Source organism: Poeciliopsis prolifica, unplaced genomic scaffold (assembly GCF_027474105.1).
Source record: "Poeciliopsis prolifica strain line A6 unplaced genomic scaffold, Auburn_PproV2 SCAFFOLD029, whole genome shotgun sequence".
In the NCBI taxonomy this organism is placed as follows: Eukaryota; Metazoa; Chordata; class Actinopteri; order Cyprinodontiformes; family Poeciliidae; genus Poeciliopsis; species Poeciliopsis prolifica.
The window spans coordinates 1897522-1915440 of record NW_026562404.1 but is presented as its reverse complement, the minus strand read 5'-3'; the positions used below and the strand labels follow the sequence as shown (position 1 = coordinate 1915440).

General features: G+C 39.6%; 2 protein-coding genes and 1 long non-coding RNA gene across 3 annotated transcripts in view; 2 read left to right on the top strand and 1 right to left on the bottom strand.

The window, feature by feature from the left end:
* Nucleotides 1-6337, bottom strand: part of phactr3a (phosphatase and actin regulator 3a) — a 33216-nt gene extending 26879 nt beyond the window's left edge. Inside the window, exon 1 of the mRNA XM_055049477.1 lies at nucleotides 6041-6337. Coding sequence (XP_054905452.1) covers nucleotides 6041-6143 — 103 coding nt within the window. The 5' untranslated portion in view covers nucleotides 6144-6337. The remainder of the gene's footprint in view (nucleotides 1-6040) is intronic.
* A 768-nt stretch (nucleotides 6338-7105) lies between these two features.
* Nucleotides 7106-12189, top strand: pigt (phosphatidylinositol glycan anchor biosynthesis, class T). Its single transcript, XM_055049967.1, has 11 exons — nucleotides 7106-7510; nucleotides 7875-8052; nucleotides 8288-8415; nucleotides 9142-9242; nucleotides 9340-9514; nucleotides 9604-9701; nucleotides 9877-10033; nucleotides 10370-10570; nucleotides 10981-11146; nucleotides 11266-11349; nucleotides 11446-12189. Exons 1-11 carry the CDS (start codon nucleotides 7123-7125, stop codon nucleotides 11693-11695), a joined length of 1926 nt encoding a protein of 641 aa, XP_054905942.1. The 5' UTR covers nucleotides 7106-7122; the 3' UTR covers nucleotides 11696-12189.
* Nucleotides 12190-13327: 1138 nt separating this feature from the next.
* Nucleotides 13328-14556, top strand: LOC129372495 (uncharacterized). Its single transcript, XR_008607256.1, has 3 exons — nucleotides 13328-14045; nucleotides 14181-14315; nucleotides 14393-14556. It is a non-coding gene; the product is annotated as an uncharacterized LOC129372495 (long non-coding RNA).
* Nucleotides 14557-17919: the final 3363 nt, after the last annotated feature.

The following is a 17919-nucleotide window of genomic DNA, read 5'->3' as shown; positions in this document are numbered from 1 at the left end:
TCTTCCGACTTTACAAAGCATAATCTATAAAAGAAGAAACTATAGTTTAAAAAAAATTACAGATTAAGAAAATAAATAAATCAATAACTGTTGGAAACAGCAAAATACCTGGACTAAACAAGGAAGCCTTAATAAAAGGATTAAAAATTAATGAAGTCAAACAAAATTAAAAAACAGATTTAAAAAAATGCTACACTGAAAAATTACATTATTCTCTAAAAATGCCTTTTCGAAGACTGAATAACAACGTTAAATAATATATTGTCCTCTATTCAGGAAGTTTCACTGAAATGTCAACATTATCAGTCCCACTATATGAGTCACAGCAGAAATAGTGCTGAACAATTTTCTTCAACCTTTTCCAAAGAGAAGAAAACTACAAAATCATTAAGTTTTTTTTTTTTTGTTGTTGTTGTTGGAGACGGAGTGAAACCAAAAGGTCTGTTAAAATATTGTTCGTTCTTAGAACATCTTTTCAAAATTATGAAAGGTGAACTTTTTGTATTTGAGATTTTCTTAATCTCTGCTGTAATTCTTAATGCTGATTTTTCCTATAGGTTTAGGTAAAAGGTAAAATATAATGAATACTTAAAATCACTTAGCCATAATTTAACACAAAACCACAAAGCTATCAGCACCGGAGAATATTCCATTTAGATCGACTATTAAAACTTGGCTTTTAGTGAGTGTTGGTTTCTTTAAATGCTCCTTGGGCACCAAGATGCTACTCTGAGACTCTGTCTGGCTGATTGTTTTTCTTCTCTTCATGGATGGGAGATTGAATCGTTCACCAGTAGCTACTTGTAGCAAGTGGTCTTGACGAATAAGTCCAATTTTCCTCAAAGCTGACCGTGATTAGAAAGTCATGACTCCATTGTGGATTACAGCTTTGCCACTTAACACTGAAGTCTTACCGTAATTAAGACTTTATACACATTCAGATATGCATATATTTCTCATCTAAACTTGTGTGCAGTTTGAATAAGTGTCAGTGGACATCATATTTTTCAATTTTTGAATGCTGAATTTAAGTCTGGATTATCCAGAACTTTCTCCTTGGATGCTTGGTGATCATAATGTTCTGTAACAGACTTCTGATGCCTTCACAGATCGTCCTTAGAGTTTGTTAAATCACACATTAGAGGACTCAAATTTATGAAAATTACTGCTGAAGTTAATTTGGTTTCGCTGGATCTTAACTAATAGGTATCAGAGTAAAGAGGGGCAAATATGAATGTGCTTTTCAGATGTTTCATTAAACATTTCATAACCATGAATCATTTCTTCTTCTTTGAAACGCTCATGTGGCACTTTATATTAGACTTTCACATAAATTACCAAGAAAAAATTATGATACTTATTGTTGTTATGCTTAAAACCACAAAAGAGTTCAAAAGGAGCACATATATTTTTAAGCAAGGTTATAAGTATTACAAAGGAAGATCCTACATTACCCCATGTACTAAGATTGAAATCAAATAAAAATGTTTTCTCTCTGAATGCTTTAATATTCGCAGCAGGTAAAATTAAGTGTTGCTAGTAGATGGTCCTTGACTTTTGTAAAAGTTTCTCTTCAGCTAAGAATAAAACTTCATCTCTTTTTTCAAAACCACATTGAAGACCACTTACTGATCTAATTCCTACTTTTTATCTGCCTCTTCAGCATCATTAAAGGTGCTTTACTGCACCATGACAAGATAGATGAGATGTTTTTTCTTCTGCATGGCAGAACTATCAGGTTAAAGTTACAATTTCTGATTTAATGGCTTTTTCTTTTTCCTTGTACAGAAAAGCAAAGCATTTAGTTGTTTAGTTCAAATAATGCAATGAGTCTAAACAAAGGCCTATTATCATATTTTTAACCCAAACTAACACACTAAGATTATCCAAAATGGAGTTTTAAATTGCTACTTGCGTCAGGCATTCTTGTGTCACTAATCCTATTTTGTATACATTCATATTGTACATTTTAGAAAGCTAAACAGGGAAAGTGTTACATAAGGCTGACTCATAATTTCTCACATTTACTCATCAATGTCTGACTGTAACAGAAGGATTGTGAATAAGAAAAGCTCTAATGTGAGGTGAGGCAGAGTCAACCTTAATAAACAGAAGTGAGTTTGGATATGAGTGACAGGTATCAATTTAAAGTTCGCACCGGCACTTTTATACAAATAACAATGATCCGTTAGTTGTGCTCTGTCCAGTTAAAAAAGGAATCAAGATGAATGATTCTTAGTTCAAAATGCAAAATGCTCACAGTGGTGATACAAGATGGATCCACGCTTTCATCTCAAATCTAACCCTAGCATCTGAATGTTGAAGTCGAATGAGTGAAGTTGAGTTTGTGGAGCAGCAGCATCAATACACAATGATTGTTGTGCATTGCATACGCATTGTCTGGACAAAAGGCAGGCGTAAGCATATGAGATCTTTAGTGATAGCGCTGAAAGGATTTGTTTCAATGCACTTTTGGCACAAGGACAGTCTTAGATTAAGGCATCGAAGGCTGGAACAGAAAGGGCATGATAGACTCATCAAACCAGAGCTGAATTATTCAGCACTTACAGTGGGCGGAATGGATACGATCAGAAACAGGGACTTGTGCATACAAGTAAGAACATCCACCATTCAAAAGGTTTGATTCGGTCTAATTTTCGCAGGGGCTCGTGTTACATCTGCAGTTTCCCAAAATTCTTCCGACGTCAGGACAAAGAGGATTGTTTTGGTTTCAATGGACAAAGATGAAGCCTAAATCATACTGATCATCAGTGGGTCTTGAATTTGGGTGGGAAGTGCCCAACACTTAATTATTATGGTGCATTGCTTTTTTTTTTTGTAAAAAGATTTTCTAATTTTCTCCCCCTCTTCTTCTCTGAAGAAAAATAAAAGTAACACTAAGTACACAATCAGAATTAAAAACTTGACCATTATTACAGTAAATGCATAATAATGAAATGGTAATTGATATTAATCAACTTTGTCTTTATTTGAAATTAAAGTTAGTATCTCTGTTACTGTGGACTCTTTAAGCTCTTTCTTTTGTTTTATCTAGTTAGGGCCAGCTTTCTGTTATTTCACTGAATTAAAAAAATAACAGAAAGAAACCGTCTATTGTCCCTGGACAGATTTTCTGACTACAAAACTTCAAGGTGTCCTCTGCACACCATTACTCCCTCCTCACTCTGCAATGACTAAGTGGATCTTCAAGTGAAAGTGACATTTTATTAGCAGGTGAATCCACGCGGTGGTCGTCTGAACTGACTAAACAATTTGTTACAGTGCAACACTTATAGTGACAGAAACTTAAATGAACATGTCTCAGAATGAGCAATGTGCAATTTGAATTTTGACCTGTTTGTTTTTCTGTGTTTCACTAGAAACTTTTCTTTTGAACATATGCTCACTGGCCACTTTATTGGGAACATCACATCGGTACCAGGTTGGATTTATTTTGTATTCAGAACTGCCTAAATTCTCCTTAGAATAGATTCAGCAAAGTTACAGAAACACTCCCAAGAAATTTTGGTCGATATTGACAAGGTAGCATTCATAGGAATACAGGGAGCTCATTGACATGATCAACATACCAGTTTGAGACGATTGGAGCTTCTTGACTTGGTGCTGTGTATTGATGGTAGCTGACATTAGAAGATGACCACAACAATAATCAGGAGAGCTGGAGCACTGAAATGATGCTCAATGGCTTCTAAAGGACCCAAAGTGTAAACCAGTGGAATGATACAAGATGGATCCACGCTTTCATGTTAAATCTAACCCTAGCATCTGAATGTTGAAGTTGAATGAGCGAAGTTGAGTTTGTGGACCAGCAGCATCTATTAGCCAATTCTGTTGGGCATTTGTAGCTGTAGCCTTTGTTTCTTGTTCTTAAGTGACAGAAGAGCCACCTGATGTGATCTTCTGCAGCTCATCTGCTTCGATATTTAGAGTTGTTACCCTGCATACCTTGTATTAATTATTGTTGTTTCATATCAAAGCAGTCTGGCCATGCTTGCTGGATATTTTCTCCTTCTTAAGCTACTCTCTGCAAACCTGAGAGCTCACTATCCCCTTTTAATCTCCTTTCTCCACTATTCTGATTCTTGGCTTCATATTCAGCCAGTTGTCTTCATCACGTCAACGTGTCTGACAGCATCGACTTCCTGGTACGAGATTGGCCAAATTTGGTATTAGTGTTATCAAGCAATTGAGCAAGTGGCTGGTGAGCATACAAACACACTGAACTAAAAATAGCATTCTCAGTAAATAACACACACAAAACAAAACAAAACAAAAAAAAGTAGAACTGGTCTATTGGAGACTACTCAGTGGGAGTCTCCTGTTATCACTATTTCTAAGACAACATTGTTCCGGTTCTGTGGGATGTTCAGCTGTAACTTGTCTCTATTGACTCTTCTCGTCAGTGTTGAGTCAGGGGATGAATACAGTGTCAGCCTCTCCTCTGCAGCTGCGTGAGGCACTGTAAAAGGAGAAAAGTGCAGTCTTTGCCAAAGGATTACTTTGGCAAAGACTGGTGCCCCCAGACATTGGTGCAGTGATGAGCTTACACAGAGGAGAGCTGGGTCATGTTGTGAGTACTTCAGGTCATCAGACGCTGACACTGTACTCCGCTGTCACAAAGGTATAGTCGCTCTGCTCTTATTTTCATCGCACTCACTGTCGTCACTGCACGGCTCTCGTCACTTGCATGGCGGATCTGCCGAGCCACTGTGTTGTTTATTCAGGTGTGTCAAAGACCCGCTGTGACATCATCACATTCACATAAGTGTGAATTAAAACCATCCTTGGGAGGGCCGGATTCAGCCAGGGGTCTGTTGAAAATGCACTTGGGCCAGCTGATGAGTGCAGGCAGGTGCAATCGAGTGGCCTTCGTCAGAAATGAGCTGAAAGGTGAAAAGGCATAGCTTTTTTTCCCCCCTTTTTTTTTCTGAATCATCCACTCAAGCATTATTCGTGTGCGTAAAACTCACCACGTGTGGGAGGAAACAACAAGCCCTTTCCAAGCCCACATGAACTGACCATAAATAGCCTCGTGCTTACGTAAAAATCAATCCATGCATTTTCGGAGGAGTTAGATGGACAAATTAAGAATGGGAAGCTGATAGAGGAAGCACATTATCTGCAGTAGGAGTGCAGAGGCACCACTCGTTATCTGTTATTAATGAAAGATCATTTCATTAGCCCTATACCACATTGAAGTGGATGACAAACAGGCCCCAGGGGGAAACAAACAAGGACTCCACACTGAAAGCAGCACCTGATATTTTCTTTAAAATTAAAGCCCGGAAAGGTGGTGAGGGGGAAATCTCCACCTATAGCCTGCATCACGTGGGGCAGCCTGGCATTGACCAGTCATCAGTTCAGTAAGGGGGCTAGTAGGAGAAGGCAGGGGGGAAGGGGGTTGTCAGTGCTGTCAATATGCAGAGATGTGCATGTGCCGGTTTAAACTGCATTAAAGCCTAAAGCCAAGACCCGTGCTTACCCCCTCATAACAGGCTGAGATAAGACAACAAATACGCTTAGCCTGGCATCATGGACCTGCATGCACATGCATGCGGATTGTGTGATGCTCCCAAAATGCCGTATCCAGACAGGCTGATTGCAGCCAAATAAATAAATAAATCCGCAAATAAGTGAAATCTCCTCACGTCGATATCATATTAAATACCCTCAATAGCCCACCACTTGAATCCACGTCAGCGTTATAAGAGCTACAGGCGTCTTTATAATAATGTGACCAGGCATAGCAGCCGTTCGCAGACGCTGATATGGCACATTAATTTTCAATTTGCAGCGCCACGATTCACTGTTACAGTCAATATTCGACATCCAGCGTTGGCAGCATATGCGCTAATTGTCCTGGCTGTTCTGACATCCCAGCGGGCGTTAGAGCATTTCTTTGCCCCCCACCTCTAAAATAAAAACAATAAATAATTCTACAATAATAAATGAACACAAAATAAATGTTAAAAAATATATATATTAATAAATAGTCATCGTAAAGCCCCGTTCATCCTACCTGTGCCGTGAGACAAATCGATGCCCGGTTCCGTGAGTATGTTCGGGTCACTTTGAGATCTGCCTCGCTGCAGACAGCCGTCTAGTCCATCTGATGTAGCCATGTAGAAGAAGACAGCGCAGGAATCCCGAATGAAATATTGAAAAACCCGAGCGGAGGCAAGCGAGGTCAGGAGGAAAAGCAGCGAGCGGAGCAGAGCGGAGGAGAGGAGGGGAGATTTAATTCGCTCTGACAACAGCCGCTTCGAGCATCTACCAGGGAGCCATGGCTGGGCTGAAATTCGCCGCGCGCGGATGTGTGTGCGTGCGGTGCGCGAGCGCGCGTGTGTCTGGGCCGTGCGTGACGACGTGTGGCTGTGAGAGGAGGCTGAGGAGAGGGGATGTGCCCCCGGTGGCACCAGCGGGGTGATGATGATGATGATGATGCCCATCCCTGCCCAGTGACACAATCAAATATTCAGCAGCAGGACGTCGCAGATTCTGTATTGAATGTTTTATGGTGGCTTAGAAACAGCGTACAGTAGCCAGAATATGATGCATACGTCCAGGATCCGTAGCTTCAGGTGGCTGAAAGCTAACGTCACATTAGATTCAGTTGTAATGTAATGTAGATTAAATAATAAAGTGGGTAATTTCATTTTGCAAATCTTTAGAGAAATAAACATGGTTCAGAATAATATGCCCTGCTGCAGATATTGATAACAAATTATAACCCCCTCTTGTATTTTAATATTATTAATGATAATTTGTGTCTGTATTTCTTTCATGTTTATTCAATTTTTCCAAATTACTGGTCAATAAAAGCTTTTTATTTTTTTTTTTTACAAACGTGCTTACCAAAAGATTAGCACGGTGATACAGCGTAATTTAATAATGAGCCGTCCAAACAATTTCATAGTTCTGCAAAAGTCAAAACACAGATTTCCAACAGGCATTTTAATGCAACTGGTCTCTTAAATTAAATATTTTTGCATAAAACAAAGCATATAGTCACTGTCACGGGACTCGGAATGGAAAGAGTCTATTGGCTGGTTCCTTGCGTGACGTCAGAAGGCGGAAGTAAATCACCTACCCAGTAGCAATATGGCAGCGCCCAGGTGTAGTCGCTGCGCTTGGCTACTTCTTGTATTTATTTATTCGTTATCCGTGGTGGTAATAAGTGAAGAACCTGCGCCGGGTAATGAGCAGCATGCCGGAGTGGTTGATAATCCGCAAACAGCGGCGGAAACCGTGAAAGAGCCGACAGAGGAGAGGCGGTGGGAAGCAACCCAGGCGGACGGAACAGTTCCCGGTGATGCTGCCGCGAACAAACAGGACTCACCTGTCCCCGATTCGGTCCTGACAGCAGCACCGCCGCTCAAAGACGAGTTTCAGGAGGAGCTGGTCATCAGGCCGCTGCACTCGGGAGATATTTATGCAAGCTTCCAGTTTCGCACCGTGTGGGAGACTGACTTCACCGGAGGAAGAAAAGGTAAGAACATGCAAAGAACATCTTATCAGTCAAGCCTTATTCACATTTGAATCATGTTTCTTCCGCCTCTGAATCATGCTCTACTTTGTGACAATCTGTCACTAACAATCCAAATGAATCGAGGTGTAGTTTAGCTTGACAATATGTGAAAAGATTTAAGGAATATGGACACTTTTGCCATATAGGTGCCATATATTGAATTACACGTCATGCAAAGTACTTTTTGCACAACTTTATGAATGCGGACATTAAAGAGAGACTTTGAAACTTTTTAAAATGCAAGTGCAAAACACAAATTCCCCACTTCCATTTTCTGTCATATAAACGATGTCCTTGATATTAAATACGTGGTTCCATTTCTCAGTGTCCCACTACAGGCTGTTCCCTAAATCTCTGGGTCAGGTCATCTCCAAGTTCTCAGTGCGAGAGCTGCACATCTCCTTCACACAGGGCTACTGGAGGACCATGCAGTGGGGACACCCCTACCATCCCTCCCCTCCAGGAGCTGAACTCTGGGTCTGGTTTCAGGACACTGTGACAGAGTGAGTGCTGCCATCTGGTGGCTACAAAGTGTTGCAGCTTGTTTAACAGGGATATATCTGTGGAATAAAACATTTTTTAAAAAATGTTGACAATAAGCAGTTGTTTTAAGTATTTACATTTCTGATCAACTAAGATGGCTTCTCACATATTTGACATTGATATTAATGCATTGTTGTGCATCATTTAGCTGTTGGTCCCGTCAACATTTTTCTGTCTTCTCTCTCCCTTTTTTAGTGTGGATGCCACATGGAAGGAGCTGACAAACGTGTTGTCAGGCATCTTCTGTGCTTCACTGAACTTCATTGATTCCACCAACACTGTTCAGCCCAGCGCCTCCTTCAAACCCCTGGGAATTGCCAATGGTACAGCAAAGCATTCTCAGCCTTTAAATTTCTCTTATGATGCATTATGCTGAATTAAACTTAAGATTGCTAATGACATGTTAATGTTGTTCAGTGCCAGCTCCTCCTTGGGTACTTATAAGAGAGAAAGATGCAGAAATCCTGCATGTTAGGGTGGCTTTCATTACAAAAACAGGAATTTCCAATAGTAGATTGTAAAATGTTTGAAGTAAACAGAAATAGAACACTGATAAAGTTTGGGTTTTGAGTTTTGGTGTTTAGTTTCAATGTCAATAAAAAGCTATTCAGATTCTTCACAGTTGCACTTGCCCGTCAGCAGTCAAGGAAGAAATCGTTCATTTCAAGTACTTCTCCATTGATTAGTGCAGTCATATCATTTCATATCATATATCATATCATTGTGTGTTATAGAAATATATCTAACTCACATTTTATTTTTATAGTAATGAAATGTGAGATGTAATTAAGCATCTTTCTGCCTTGCTTTCTCTTATTCAGCTGCAGTCAGTCATCAGCATAATTTAAAATATGTATTGTTTTAATATGAGATAAATGTGTCCACATTATTTTACATTGTCCACTTGAAAGCTCACTTATTTAGTTTTCATGCAGGTCATTTTTTTTCTTGGTTTTCTAAAAAGCTCTGACTCGTTAAAGAAATCCTGGACAATGTAGACGTTGATCAAACCTTCTGTTCAAAATTCACTGCTTACGTTGAAATTCAAGGTACAGACCACCGCTTCCTTCGCTACGCCACCCTCCCACGAGAAATCGTCTGCACTGAAAACTTGACTCCTTGGAAAAAACTGTTGCCGTGTGGATCCAAGGTGAATCCCTCTTTTTCTTGACAGTCTATGTGCCGATTTGGTGTTCAACCGACTTAATTTTTTTTCCCCCCTGCGTGTGGCACCTGTACATTTTCAGGCAGGTCTGGCTGTGCTGTTGAAGTCGGAGAAACTCTTCCACAGCAGTTTTCATTCCCAGGCTGTGCACATACGGCCAGTGTGTCAGGACGAGCCGTGCAAAACTGCGTCCTTGGAGCTGAGGCAGACGCTGAATGTGGTGTTTGACCTTCACACCTCTGGACAGGGCAAACGAGGTCTGAAGAAGACGGCTTTTCCTGCATTCGTCCACAACTTAACTATATATCTCTGTCATCTTTTCTAATGTATTCACGTCTCTCTTCAGAGTGGTCTTTGTTTAAGATGTTCTCTCGGACCCTCACCGAAGCCTGCCCGCTGGCCTCCTCCAGTAAAATATTCATCGACGTCACAGACAACCCTCAGGTTGCATTCTGTTCTTCCACTTTAAATATCTGTATAGTCTTTGTAACAATGCAAACATCTGAGATACACCTAATTAAATTGTCAAAGTGGTGTCAAACTCGCCTGACAGAAGGGGATTTTTTTTTTCCCTTTTAGTTGAAATGCAAATAAAAACCAGATGGTTTCATTTCTCCAGGAGGACCAGTTTGAGCTCAGTCCAGCTACTCATCTGCTGAGCCAGGCGGTGGTGTTGGGGGACAGACGGACCTTTTCCGTCTACGATCTGACCCAACAAGTCACCTTTGGGACTGTGCGCTCCCTTAATGTGCTGATTCGCTGGAAATCCACAGAGGGTGAGTGACAAAAGTGATGGCTGAAGCAGCTTTGCTGGATGGGCTGAACATTGCTGCTGACAATTGACACAAGAAGATGAAGAGGGTGAATTTGTTTTACCTAGGCCGGAGTTTTTTGTTTGCCGTTCTTCCTGACATTGTTTGGCCATTTTTGGATTGGAAGTGAAACCCATCAGGAACTATTTTTGAGCAGTTACATTAAATAAAATTCTACATTTTTCCACCCTATTCCAATAGCTGTACACTTGATATTGCCTAAGTAAAAGTGTGTTTCTTTCGGTTAAGATTTTTAGCATGTTTCTCTGTTTCAAATCATTACCATCTTTCTTCGTGTAGGCGACATGCTTCGGCCCTTGCTCCATGCCGAACGTTACGTTGCTGGGTACGGGCTGCAGACCGGAGAGATCCACACCTTAATGTACAACAACCATCCCTTCAGATCTTTTCCTGTGCTGCTGCTGGACTCTGTGCCCTGGTATCTGCGTCTCTATGTTCACACGCTGACCGTCACCAGCAAGGGAAAGGACAACAAGCCCAGTGAGTGCTAGAAATGAAGATGTCAAAATTATAATTGTCAGCCAAAATCAACATTGGAAGATCATGTTCTTTTACCTTTAAAATAAAATGTTGACGATAGCATTTCATTGTGTGTTATAGAAATATATCTAACTCACATTTTAATACCTATGGATTCACGGACACTGATGAATCCATAGGTATTAAAGTCTATCAGGAACTGAACGTGTCCTTCAGTCTTCAGAAGATTACTGAACATGCCATAGTGCATTGGAGTCAAGTGACATAATTTCAATGCAGATTTCTTTTTGTTTGCTCAAGCTTCTATATCATTTCTTCATTCAATTATTTAAACTATCTGTAACTGAATTGTTGGTGCAAACATTAACATTTTGTTTTCGTTGCTCCTTTTACTTCCCTTCTATACCCAGGTTACATCCACTACCAGCCGTCCAAAGATCGGATTCGGCCCCACCTGCTGGAGATGCTGGTCCAGCTGCCGCCACACTCCGTCACTGAGGTAACAGTGCAGTTTGAGAGGGCTCTGCTCAAATGGACCGAGTACACGCCCGATCCCAACCACGGCTTCTACATCGGGTATGAACACATTGCCTGTCACATCTGTCATAAGTCTGACCTCCAAGTAAGAAAAGAGCGTATATTTCAGATGCCAACTTTCTTTCAATAATTAAGATGTGTTTCTCATTCAATTGTAGGTCTTCAGTTGTCAGTGCTCTTGTGCCAAGTACTGTCGCCATGAACACAAACATCACGAAGGAGCAACCCCTATTCAGCACTTTGTGAGTGGAGTGTTTTTGCTTAGCATGTTGAGAGACATCTTGGCTTTTTTGTTTTCTGTTTGGGTGTAAAATCGCAGTTTTCACTTGTCTTTCTAGTTTCCCCACCAAAGAAGAGTCCAGCTACTTCATACGCGTCTACACAGAGCCTCTGCTGGTGAACCTGCCAACTCCAGACTTCAGCATGCCTTACAATGTTATCTGTTTAACGTGCACCGTGGTGGCCGTGGGATACGGCTCCCTGTACAACCTGCTGACCCGAAGCTTCCAGGTAGAAGAACCCAACCCAGGACTGGCCAAGCGAATAGCCAACGTTATCCGCAAGATAAGGGGCGTGCCGCCTCTGTGAGGCAGCACCTTAGGATCCATTAGGTTGTTACAGAAGTGGGTCCTTCTGTAACAGAATAGAAAATAAACCCAAAGGCGTTAATGTTCAGGGAAGAACTGAGTCAAGCACTAGTATGCATATACATAAAAAGGGCAACTTGAAGTTTTTGTTTGTTTGTTTTTTAAATTTAAGTAAGTGGGAAATGTACTAGTTAACTATAAAAATGTTTTGTTTTTTTTCTCTTTGAAACAAGAACATTTATATATTATATTGCCATACGGTTCCTGTTAATAAGCTTCTGAATTCCTTAAAAACAATTTTTACTGTTGAACTTTTGCTGTGTTTCTGACCTGCTATTTTATATCTCCATGCCAGGAGAGATAAGATAAAATGTAAGTCACAGTAACTTTTGTCAGAGTGACATTTTCTTTTTTCATTTGTGTAACTCTCGGATTTGGTTTTCCATTGCTGAACTTCTCACTTCTAATCACCATTAAGAAGCTTTTTAAAAACAATCATTCTGTGGATTTTTTTTCTGTCCTTAAAAATGAGCATCAAAAAGCAACATGATCTAAAAAATAAAAATAAAAACTTGTGACCAGATGAGAAACAGTCAGTGAATCACACTGGGATTAATAATTCTTGCAGTGAATCAGTGACTCAGTATAAAATATGGTTGTAGTGTTTTGGTCTTGGATTGAATTGCTGCTGCAGGACCCAAATGATTTGCTGTAAGAAACCACAAATTCTGTCTATCAGAAAATTCTGTCTATCAGAAAATCCAGTCATCTGTTTGGGTCCTTCAATCTCACTTGGTTTATTTATGATGATTCTAAACACCACAGCAACTCCACCACTGAGTTGCATGTTTTGATGCTTTAATCTTAAATGACCTGTTCATGTTTAAAATCTCTTGAATGTTGCTGAATTTAAGTAATACTATAAAGTAAAAAGGAAAAAGAAAAGTGATGTAAATGATGCAGTTATTGCAAATCTTTGATGACCTTTGTTGGTCTCAAGGATGGAGCAACCATTTATTAGTAAAGATGCACAGATTAAGCTTTCTCAATTGTGGGAGATCAGCAACCGGCTCATCCAAAAATGTTGATTGGAGAGATCGCTGACTTGCACAAACAAGGAAAACGTTTCCAGAAGATAGCAATGGCAATAAATGTTCCCAGAAATTCAGATAGTAGCACATTTGATGAGGTTTTTGTTTTACATTGACGGAACCGTAGCCTCACAAGGGGATGGGAAATTAATTGGAGACAGTGAACTCAGGTGTGATAAACCACAGTTATGTTTTAAAGACAATAGGGCAATCTGTTTTTCACACAGGGTCATGTAGGTTTGTTTTATATTTTTTTTCTTTATTAATAAGCATTTACTTTAAAATCTACATTTTGTATTTATTTGTGAAATATCAGGAGATCACCTGAGAAAAGTCATGCTGTATGTGAGTAAGCACAGGCTTACATCAAGAAGAAGTAGAAGATATATGCAATAAAGAGCAACGACACAGGCAATAAGTAATCAATACATGGAGGATAATAGCTTCAAATAAGCTCTGGAAGCTAACAGCTGAAGTCAGTATTTTAGGAAGTAACTCAACCCCCTGTTGGTGAAAATCAATATTAGCTCATTTGGATTTCAATGATGCTCAAACCTATTGGCATCTCATAAAAGCTTTGCATTAAACACCAATCAAACCATCATATGGAAGTAGAAAGAAGGACAAATGAAACAATGAAACATGCAAGGCTGTAAATAAGTAAATTATTTTATAGGTGCTGTATAAGTCAATGCAGAGGCTGCTCTGCTTCTGAAAAACAAACTGCACAGTCAAAAAAACCAAGTAGACTTGGAAATGTAACTCAACAGACACCAGGACCCAGTGGCCTCTGTGCCATCGCATTTATTTGATGGGATATTTGGCCAAGCAAAAGTAAAAGTGGACATTCCTGTCTGCAACAAACATGGAGATGTACTATTTTACAAAAGATGCACTGGTTTTTGCATTTGGTTTGTGTGTGCAGGGTAGCAAAGGTATTTCAAAGCCAGGTAAGCTTCATATTTTTATTATATTTGAATGAATGTGCACTCATGCACCTTCTTTCCATGGACTAAGTTGTATCTTTAAACATAGCTAAATGGCTACCTCAGAATTTTTGTGAAATTCTGTTAATTAGGCCATATCATTAATTAGAATCTGTCTGTTGTCTTTACATTGAAAGCAATGAACGTGCCCAAAAGTTTTCAACACCCTTGTCCCGGCACAACCATGTCTTCATGATGGTTGTTGTCCTGGAGAAGAAAAATGTTGCACGTATGCAGGGGGATCTGTCTGTGACCCTCCTATTATGAGTAAGAGGTACAGGCATAAATATGTTTACATCTTATATTTGCATTGAATTTTTGATGCAAATAAAATTCTTCACAAATACTTCCTATGCTCTGGCTATTTTTTAAAGCACTTTTCTTCTCTGGTTTTGCCTTTTCCTCTCAGCTGATCCAGAGTGTCCAGACCCACAAGGGAAGATTGGTGTGTGTGGTGAACTTTGCTACAGTGACAACGATTGCCCCTGCAGTGAATTATGCTGCTCCAATGGATGTGGGCACGAGTGCATATCGACAACTTTGGGTGAGATTCAGGGCATGGAGACAAATTACTCTTCTTACACTGTTGATGTACTAAGCCACTAAACATCTGTGTTGCAGATAAGCCAGGTTGCTGCGGTTCTCCGTGGTATTTTGTCTGGTGTGGTGACAAATGCCAAAGAGTTGCTGATTGCTCAGGACATTTGAAGTGCTGTCCCACCATTTGGGGCCATGTTTGCAAAGAGCCATGCCTGTCACCCTGGTACTGATCTGCACAGTTTCATTTTAATTAAATACACTAATAAACTCAGTGTTTGAGTTGCATGTTGTTTCATCTCCATTTAAATTCAGGTACTTTAGATAGTTCTTCTGTGCTAAACAATTGAATAATTATATCAAAATGCATACACCATAATTAAAAAAATACTCATTTGTGGTGTGTCAGGACCATCTTCTACCCAAAAATAGGATGCATGCAGACAGAACCACATCTGTAAGAGCACATTTATCTCTATCAGGACAGTCTTCATCTCTATTGTGTCCCAAACGGGATGGGAAGTGCAGGATAAAACGTGGACATTTCCCTGGTTTGCTTGGGGAATCTTGAACAAGGATGAATTAAGTGCAAAGTAAGATCACAAAATGAAGAGGTTGGATTACAAAATTGTTCCTGAGTAAATCATTATAACTATATTTGATTCAAACGAAACAAAACAAATAAATATATATATAACCTACATATAAATACAGTTTTTTTTAATTAAATAAACTTACCACTTCCAAACATAGTGTAAGATTGCGGAAATGCAGCAAATAATAAAATCAAGGCCCCTGTCTCATACCAAAGTGTCCCCATGATGATTCACGGCCCACAAACTGCGCTCGTCTGCACCTGTTCAGAGAATTATCTGAGTACACAAAGGGAGGCTGAGCAGGTAGGACTGAACCTGGGTCCCTGTGCCTGCCTGCATCTTGGACTTATTAACCAAATATGGTTTCATTCTCTCCCTAATACCTCAGGTCTTCTGAGCAAGGTCTTTTGACAATACCTACAGTAAGAAAACAAGCCCACAGTGAAACACCATTTCCTTTACACAGTCTTCTTGCAGACCTGAGTCCAGGAAAGACCAATAATTTAAAAGAAACATTCAAACTCATCTTGGTTTGCTTTGAGCCACATCTTAGAAATCAAGCTAATTTAACAAAATCCCTCAATACTTTCATTTGGAAAAATAAAATAAATTGAGGTGCAATACAGATTACAACCCCTAGGTGGGACTCTTTATTTAACAATGTCTACAGTCTGAACTGTGTTTTTTGTTGTTGTTGTCTTTCATTTGTCAAACACATTGATGAGAAATCCTTTGTTGAAAACAGATTAAACGTGGATGTTAGTCAGGATTATGCCTCTACTGCCCAAGAATTTGGGACTTCAAAACAATATGTGTCTTTCTGATGTAGATGTGATTTCAAATATGGACTGTGTGATCGTTCAAATACTGGGATGTGCATGTGAAACATATTCTGGCTTGGTTCAATTCCAAAAAATATTCCACACGTACTAGAGGCTGCCAAAAGCAAAACGAAGACATTTTCTCCCAGGAGTTTAGAAATAATTCACTTTACACAGCCATGTGATTTATATAAAGACATTTATTTGTTGTTTTTATCATCAGTATACAAAAAGCCCGATATTTGACACTTTCAAGGTTGTGTGTTTCATGTGCTCACCTGGATGCAGTTTACGATTACAACTGAAAAAAACATGTATATTATGTTGTCCTTTCAAGAAACCAAACCTTGAAACATGATGTTTACTCAATGATTTATGGAGTGCTTTCTTCTTTTTCTGTTTATCCCCTAAAGGTTTTCTTGGGAATTCATTCATGAAAATAGTGTTGATGTTCAGTGTTTTTATTATTATTTTTTGTATTTGTGTGGTAAGCTTCGGCTGTATGGTAAGTGTTACTGCATGTCCTTGAAATGATGTGGGCGATATCAGCAACTTGAGTCTGGACAAAGATGGCCAACAATAACAGAGGTTGCAAGTAAGATGAGTGGATATGTGACAAACTGTGAAGAGCTTACTCCCACAGTGGGTAAAGTATTTATATACCTGGAAAAACTTTTACATTTATCAGGTTATAGTTGCAACCTTCAACGTGTTTTACTTGGATGTTGAATGATAAACAAACAAACTAGTGCAGATGTAGGAAGTATATTAAAAGCCCACCTATAGTCTTCTGCAGCCTCTGTCAGATTTTCTTACAGTATTTATCCATCTTTTGGTCTCACTTAACAACATCTTCCACTAGTTTTCTGTGTTCCCCACATGTCCTTTTGCAAACCAAAAGCAGGATTTCCCCTCTTGCCACCCTTCAATTAAAGACAAGTTTGTAACGTGAACAACAACTTTCTGTTTTCTCAACAGGATCTTCCAGTTGAGGTTTGGATTCCTGCAGCTCTTCCAAAGTTACTTTTTGACCGTTTCTGTGAACAACTGGATGTCCATGACTTGGTCTCCAGTTCCGTCAGACATTTTCCATTTCTGGACAATTGAATGAACAGAGCTATATGCATGGGTTCAAAACATAATGTTTTGATTGCAAATTTCCATATCCTCCTCAGACCCATCTGTAGCTGTTCGTTCACTAGCGTTCTCCAATAAACCTCTGAAACCCTTGAAGAACAGCAGCCCTTTCGACTGAGATTACATGTGAAGGCAAGTGATAAAACTGGATATTATTCAGCTTTATCTAAGTGAAGGGCGTTGAAAATATTCATCCGACAAAAAAAATTCAATTATAATAATGTTTTGAATGCTTTACATTTTAGTGCTACATAACAGTAATGCACAGATGAAACAATTGGTTGTAATGTACTAATTTTGCATTAACTCGGGACATTAATGTATGAATAATGTACCCATGTTATAATTTTTTCATGCACTTGTACACCTTGATGATTGGACATCTCAATGTCTCAGCTCCCCTCCTCCATTTAAGTGTGCATTAACCTGTCACTGACCTCTCTATGCTAAACTCAGTTGCCAGATTATCTCCACTCATGTTCTTATCTTAAGTATCTTTCAAAGCCCAAGTGAGATTTGTTTCTCAAAGTTAGCCTCAGGCATACAGAAATGACAGAACCTCCTAATTTAAAATAAAACAGAAATGAAAACTGGTGGATTTAATATTAAAGCTTGTTTTTAGGTTTAACTGCAGTTAATCACTCAACAAACAACCCCTTTGATCAGTCACTCAAGTGACTCCGTTTGATGTCATGCCGATCAATGTGCTTGACCAGCATCCGCTGTGCTGGTACCACAAAATAGCAGCAATCCAGTAACAACGCCTTTGGTGTGAAAACACTGCTAATGCTGCTAATGATGAAACGCGCGGAGAAATGCCTCCCTGTCATCCGGGCGTCCCATTGGTGGTGGAGAGGCTGGTCGCACCGCAGCCTCATGGGAAAACTGTAATGTATTCAGCCCCAACTTGGGAGGAAAATGAAAACAAATGTGGTGTAATAAAGGAGAGAAGATGAAGCGATTCTGTGATGAGGCTCTCCAGCAGGCTTATAAATCAAAATAAAAGTGGAGCAGGTCACAAGTGCTGGGCAGCCTCTGCACACACGTGCACAGATAT